The 7,695-nt window shown below is 42.7% G+C and overlaps 1 protein-coding gene across 1 annotated transcript in view; it reads right to left on the bottom strand.

Moving 5' to 3' along the window:
* Fat4 (FAT atypical cadherin 4) overlaps positions 1 to 7,695 on the bottom strand; it is a 212,688-nt gene that overhangs the window by 1,890 nt on the left and 203,103 nt on the right. The window contains exons 15-17 of the mRNA XM_023705874.1: positions 7,162 to 7,379; positions 3,496 to 3,757; positions 5 to 1,127 (exon numbers count right to left, since the gene is read on the bottom strand). Coding sequence (XP_023561642.1) covers positions 5 to 1,127; positions 3,496 to 3,757; positions 7,162 to 7,379 — 1,603 coding nt within the window. The remainder of the gene's footprint in view (positions 1 to 4; positions 1,128 to 3,495; positions 3,758 to 7,161; positions 7,380 to 7,695) is intronic.

The following is a 7,695-nucleotide window of genomic DNA, read 5'->3' as shown; positions in this document are numbered from 1 at the left end:
GCCCCCGGGCGCCTCCAGGGCGCCGCCGTCCCGCAGCGGGAGGTGCAGCTCGCGGGCCGGGCTGCCGCGGTAGAAGGTGGAGGCCTTGGAGAAGGGCCCCGGGCTGTGGCGGGACAGCGGCGTGGGCGTCGGGCAGGCCGAGTGGCTGAGCGAGCCGGTCCGCAGCCCCGGGCCGTAGGGCGCCTGGTAGGTGAGGCTGCTGGCGCCCAGCGGCATGGGCGACTGGCGCGCGAAGCCCAGCGGGCTGTGCCGCTGGATGGAGAACTTGGGCGTGTGGCTGCGGAACTGCTTGTAGTGCTGGATGATGTCCGCGTCGGACGGCGCGATGCTGCTGGCGTTGTCGATGTCGTAGTGCTCGATCTCCTGCTCCGGGGACGCCAGTGGCGCACTTGGGACTGTCTCCGAACCGGGAGGGAGGTCCGTCTCGTCGTAGATAAGGTAGGGGTTTTCTCTCTCGATGATGTCGGGTTTTGGGTTGCCTTCCGGCTGCTTCCGCACCGTCATGTCATCCCCATAAGGGGGGATGTTGTCCGGGTCGTCGAAAGCCACATTCTCGCTGCCCTTTTTCTTCTTCTCCTTCGGTTTCTTCTCACCCTTGGGGTTCTTGGCCTTCCTCCCTCTACACTGATTGCACAGAATCAGGCTCAGGACCAGGAGAGCCAGGACCGTGGCGCAGCTGCCCACGATGGCAGGCACTGCCCAAAGCGGCAGCGAGAGCTCTTCCGGGCCCTGACTTGGCACACACACGTGCCCGCCAGGACTTCCAGCCTTGCACACCTTCCCCTGAGGACAGAGGACTCCGAGACAGGCCACCACCGTCTCACACGTCCTCCCTGTGTGCGACTCCGGGCAGCTGCAGGTGAAGCCAGAGTGCAGGCCTGGTTCGCAGCTGCCCCCGTTCTGGCAAGGGTGGGAGGCACAGTCACCCGGGGGCACACACTTGTAGGCGAACCACTGATTGATGCACAGTAAGTCGCCCCAGCAGGGGTTGCTGGCACAGATATTGGGGCCCCTACAGCCAATCTTCACAGAGGGATCCGTTTTGGAGATGGAGGCCAAGCTGTGCTTCCCACTGAACGGGAGGCTCTCTCCCCCATACAGCACTGAGGCAATGCAGCCATCGAAACCTGTAGGGAAGAAACAGCAAAGCGGAGGCTTAAACACTGCACCCCAAGGATCATCACAGTCACCCCAGAGGAGCTTAGAAAACACAGCTCCCAAGTCACCCTCCCATGCAAAGGCGGGAAATCTGTCCATTTCCTGATGCAATTTAGCACAGACGCCTAAGGTCTCCGACAAAACACAGAGCAGATAGCTTAGATCTTGCATGTGCTGAAGATTAGGAAAGACCCAGACACGCTGGATTTACTTTGTCTCTTTCTTTCATCTATTCAGTTATTTATTTGTCCTATTTTTGTAGCCCATTTACCAAAAATTACATACATTGAACTCAAATTTATTTTTTTTGAGAAGTAAACAACAACAACAACAGCAGAAAACTCAGATAGTTTCAACTACCAGATCATGCATTGTCTAACGGACATAATATGCTTCTCAAGAATGCAAGCACAGGCTCATGAAGAGCGGAAGATAGCTCTTAACATTGGTTGCTGGCAGCTGAACTGTGAACAGAGGGTGTAATGGGACATCAACATTTCATGAGGTAGAGATGGGAGGGATCAGAAAAATGACTCCTTAAGGATGATAATGGTAAAATAGAAAGTGAAATGCTTCATTAGATTTGAGTTTACTATGGCTGTTGACATTTCTGAGTAACAAGGACCATTCCACCCAAATGTCAATTCCATCTCCATACATTCTTTTGACATAGACTTTAGTGATAGGTTTTGGAGACATTTCCTATTGTTGTTCTATATTTCTGAAGCTCTTCCTATTACTTTGTCTCCTGTTCTTACTCTTTCTCCTCTAAGTGAATGTGGAGTCATTCAAGGCCAGGCCCTGGGCTTTCTTCCCATTCTAGTCCTCATGTTGAGGGGCATACCCAAGTTCCATCCTGAAAATCCTTACTGTATATTTCCAGCATAATTCTTCTTCTGAGTTTCAGCTATCTACCCAAAGGGCTTTCTCAATAGTACTTTAAACTCAACATTTTTCAGAACAAACTGTTGATATTTTCCAGAGACCTGCTTTTGGATTCTTCTGCAGTTCCCTCGCAAGGTGGCTCTAACCATCCTTGAGTTTCAAGCCAGAAATTTCTGAGTTTTACCAAAATCACCAACAGTTTGTTCAGTTTTGGTTCCTTGAATGCTACTTCTTGACTGTCTACATATTTCTCCTCCCTGCCATCTTGTTAGTTGAAGCTCAGACAATGGATACTCTGCCCAGGTTACTGGTGCTCCTTTCCAGGTGATTTCTGCAAATCCACTCAGTCTAGTTCTGCATTATTTTCTATCTTGCAACCTGGAAGACCTTTGCTACTATGCATATCTAGTCTTGCTGATATGGGCTTAATATTTTTTTAACAACCTCCCACTGTTGTACAAGTAAGAGAAAAATAACAATTTGATTTAACATGCACAGCTTTTTTCTCCAGTTTCACATTTTAACTCAGACACCAGCCACTAATGTGCTGTATTCTCCAACTTTGGCTTACTTTAGTTTTTAAACTCCCTTCAATATAAATTAATCTTTCTTACTTTTTTCTCCTTACCCTCCTCATGGAGATTTAAATGCACATGTAAATTTCTCAGGTAGGTTTCCCTTTCCTCCTCTCTTTCTTTCAAAATCTCTCTTTTTTTTTTCTTTTCAAAGTTTTATTGATAAACATATAGCAATGAGACAGTTTCAAATCAAATCGAAAGTACAGTTTCAACAAATAATACACTGCATATATTCTTCTTAGTGGTTAATTGCTGTACAAGATGCAGACTTGTGATCCTACTTACAAACACCATTAGAAAAAATCATTCTATTCATTAAGAGAATGCAACTATATATCTATCCCAACCACTTCAAAATCTCTTAATGGGACTGGGGTGATAGCTCAGTAGAATAAGCACTTGCCTGGCAAGGGCAGGGTCCTGAGTTCAATCCCCGGAAAAAAAAAAAAAAAACTCTTAAAAGTCTACATTCTTTGTTGACATCACTTAGGACAGCACAAACTGTTCATGGATGGACTGGTTGACATTTTTACCCTGTTTCATGTATGCTTGGGGGGAAGTGACTGTCAGCGAACCACACAGTAGATGGACAAAGTAATGCTTGGTAGACAAGCACAGTACAGGTATATATTTGAGCAGTGCAGCTGATGGCTAATAATTTCTGACACAAGTTTTAAAGGCAGCTGTGATAGCCTTAGAATATTAATAACTGAGTATCAGAAATGCAATAGCTATAGTCAAATAAATTGTATTAAAATAAAATTGCATTGAAAATGAGATTCATGCTACACAATTTTATTCACTCACAAAAATCAGCTACTCTTCAAGTAACAATTTTTCTTTCCTTTATGACCCTTCTGAACCAAGCCTTTACCTGTGTGAGGATCTCGATGAGCTTGATTGGGCGGAATGCCGCCAAGAGATATGGTAAGCACATCGAGGCCACCAAAATCCTGAGTAGGGTGAGTGATATCTCTGTTATATATTCTGTCGATGGACAAGACTGTGGCAGTTCCATTCTTCCCTATTAGGAAAGTGTGCCAGTGGCCATCTGCAACATATACTTCAGGAATATTTCTCTCCACTTTCCCAGCAATTCCTGCATCTGACGTAAAGTGTACTTTGCCATTTTTGACCTGTGAAAGATATTAAAAATAATGCACAATCAAAGGACAGTATGGTTAAATAAGAATATTTAATGGAATAAAATCCTAAATATTGATCAAGTAGAAGCAGTGGAATTGTTGAAGAGTCATGATATTATGAGATACTCGTAGATGCTGTCCATATAATTTGGGGTGATACATAAATTTATGCTTATTAGTTTTGATAGTTCTCAAAGTATTCTTGTATTTATGCATAACAACTTCACATTCAGATAATTATTCACCAGAACACTAGAGAAGATAATGACAGAATGAAGAGCTCTATTAAGTAAGTATACTATTTTGTAGTTATATCTCAGTGGCACTGGCTGGTGTATTGTATTGCTCAGTTCAAAAGAGGCCCAGTGACAAAAAAAAAATGTTACAACCACCCCAAAATGAAAAACAAATGCTCACCTATAAAAGAAGCATAGTTGTAAAACTGAAGATAAAAATAAATGTTTTTGCCTCTCATTTATTAAATACTGAAAGTTTAGGACAAAATGATGTCTATTACTTATTTATATCACTTTTGACATGGAAAAGGATGGATGAAGAAATAGGGAACTCTTAATGATGAGGTGTCTGGGCATGTCTTTGCTTTGGCTGTCTTTTCCATTTATCTAAGGGATATTTGGTTTCTTTCCCTTCACCCAGTTGAACATTGGGTAACAAGATGCTCCTGCTCCAGTTTCCAGCCACCAAGTTTCCAGTATTATGAGTAAACTACTTCAGAAATGAAATAATTTATGAGGCAAGATGTACTTTTAGTTTAGGGAGCATAATCTCATAGCAACTGCCAGATAAAGCTGGTGTTTTGGCAAAAGGAAGAAGTGGCCCTGTGCCGCCAATGATGGGAATGAAAAGATGGATCAGTTTATTTTGTCACTCAGATCAAATGTTATTTCTACATGCAACAAACACATCTGGTAGAACTAAAAATCACTTCACTTGTACTTTGTGGAAAATATGCCTAACATATTTACATACGTTAGTCATATAGTAATATTTTATTAAAACAATTTTTCCAGATCTCAATATATTTCAAAGTCAGGGGAAAAAAAGGAAAAGATTCTAGTTAAATGACAATAACATTTCATCAAAAGAGTGACAACTGATGACATTAAATAAAAATAGCAATGCCTTTTTAGTTACAGTCTGATCCCTCTTTGGAAAAAGGGGCCTTCACTTAGCTCAGGCTTTCTCGTTCACTTAATCACATCATGTCATCTTTTGATTCAATTAGTTTCTGATGAAAGAGCATTTGGGATACACCATGGAATCAGAGCAAGATGAGCAAGAATCCAGCTTCCAATTATGATATTATGAAGGTTTTTCTTTGTCCTAATAACACTCCATCTACCACGTCTGTCCTTCCTGACTACCAACCACTTCACTATTCTATTTATTTACATAGTATTCTGTTTATTTATTTTGAGTTGTGTAGCACACTGCATCCCTGTTCCAATTCTCTATCTTCACTCACACAAATAAAGCAAAACAGTAGAACTGATTTGGAGTAGAAACAAAGGCCAACATCTGACTGTCATTAAAGAACTGTACATGTGGAGCCACAAGATATACCATGAGCAGAAGTTTGCAAAATGTTTTAAATATAGTGGGAACAGGCCAGGGATGTAGCTCAGTGGCACAGTGCCCACCAGGCAAGCACGAGGTCCTGAGTTCAATTCCCAGTAAAAATAAATAAACAAACAAAGAAGCAATAAAATTACACATAAATATGCTTTGCTTCTAGATTTCTCTCTGAAACATTCCTAACTGATCAAGTAGAACCTATGTAGAGAACATATTCAGCTCTCTGCCCACAGCGAGCCCTCCTGTCACCTCTGCTTACCTTAACTACATAGCCCCCTTTATCCAATGCTCTCTCTCCCCTTGTGTGTGTGTGTGTGTGTGTGTGTGTGTGTGTGCTTGTGTCAGCATGCCGATGTGAAAGGATGAGTCAGAACAAGGAAAATGTAGGAAAAGAGAAGGAAAAGGTCACTAGGTGACATCCCACCCAAAGAAAAGGGGGGACAATGGAGTTGCTGCAGTAGTAACTGATAAGCTAACTGAGGAGCAACAGTGCACTGGAAGTGGTTTCCTAGCCTTTAGAAGTGACATTCCTGTCTCTCAAATAAGTTGCCTGCTGAGAAGAACTACTTTCTGTGACTCTATTTAATTTAACTTCCTGGCTTTTAGGTTCATCTATTCACTTTACTTTCCAATCCTCTTATTCTCTGAGAAGCTGCTTTTCAAAGCTTTCAAAGCAAAATGTGCATCTTGGTTCCTCTAGTCATTGTTATTACCAAGCAGTTACTCTGCCTTCAGGAAAATCATCTCTCTGTGAGTGGTGAATACAGATGCAACAAAATCTTCAGAAGTTGCCTGCTGCAGTCCTCTTGGAAATGCAAGAATGTATGGTGACGAGAATGGATCCTGACATTCAACTTCAGAAGGAAGAAAAAATTCTGTTTGACTTCTGCAACCACATTGTATTTTGCCTGAATTCCTTGGTGTACAGAGATAACACTGAGAGATATTTCATATGTCACTTAAATGGCACGAGGACTTGGCACAGCTTAACAGATAAAGCACAGACCTCTGTGTCAAGGCCTCTCAAAACATACAAAACTGGTTCTTGTAGATAATGCTCTACTCTTTCTGCACTTCTTTACTTTGCTTTTAATGTACTTTCAGTGAATATAATCAATAAAAAATTATAGTATTAGTCTCTCTTTATTCTAATCCTACCAAATAATATACGCATGTTAGTCTTTAAAATAATTCTTGGGCAGAAATATCTTTCATTTCAAAGATATAATTATGGGCCAGCCAGATAGCTCAGCGGACTAAAGCACCTGCTTAGGCAGATGCAGGGCTGGGGGTTCAATCCCCTGCATGCTGTGTTGGCCCTGCCCCCAGGGCGCACTGAGGCAGCAATTGAGACTGGGAGTGGTGGCACGTGCCTTCAGTCCCAGCACATGGGAGGCTGAAAACAGGAGATCACTATGAAGCCGAGCTGTGTAGTGAGACCCTATAGACCCTGAACAAATGCATAGAAAACAAAGATACAAAAGCACATTACCTTTTTTGTTTTCATTTACTTAAAGGTAAGGAGGAAGCAACATAAAATTTTATTAGACAAAATATATTCCCCAAAACTATTTCTGTGTTGGGCTTTCTGACAACTTTAAAACCAAAAGAAAAGTGAGTTGAATCCAACCCATTTGCATCTCTGATGCTTGGGAATAGTTAGGATAGATGACACTGGAAAAGCGCCTGGCACAGGTCAGAATTCTAAGAGCTTGTAAACGAAAGGACAGAAAAATGATTTAAGTCATGACGCTGCACGCAGTCCGATCAAGTGAAGTCACTATTAGCTTTTATCTTACCTTCACGGTAGTGTAGTTGCTGCTTTCTTGGATATGGATTAAAATGCCGTTCTCACTCCTTGTCCTGAACCTCACTTCCAGGGAGCTCACCCCAAAAGGCTCCGCCCCGGCGCCTCGCATGCTCTGTCTTAGCAGGTAGTCCCGCTTCTCGCTCTGGCTCATGTGGTAGTCCAGGCGTCCTTTGCCTTCTAAAGACAGGGCCGTGTCAGGAGTAATAGCTGAAAGCAAACAAAGAAAGGGAAAATGAGAGCATCCTCGGGGAGAGTTACACAAGACTCTCCAAGAAGGAGAACAAGGAAGACATTAAAATTTGGGGATTAGGGCTGGTGAGATGGCTCAGTGGTCTAAAGCACCTACTTAGAACAAGTAAAGCACAGGGACCACGGTTCAATCCCCCAGCACCACATGCCAACCAGCCCCGCCCCCTGGTGGGCTGAGCTGGCCACACACACATACACACAAAAATAAATAAATAAAATTAAGAAAAAATTAATAAAAACAAAAAAATTGGGGGATTACTATCATCCAATCCCT

Source organism: Octodon degus, unplaced genomic scaffold (assembly GCF_000260255.1).
Source record: "Octodon degus isolate 3935 unplaced genomic scaffold, OctDeg1.0 scaffold00231, whole genome shotgun sequence".
NCBI classification, from domain to species: domain Eukaryota; kingdom Metazoa; phylum Chordata; class Mammalia; order Rodentia; family Octodontidae; genus Octodon; species Octodon degus.
The sequence above is the reverse complement of the archived record's forward strand: the minus strand, read 5'-3'. Positions and strand labels throughout refer to the sequence as shown.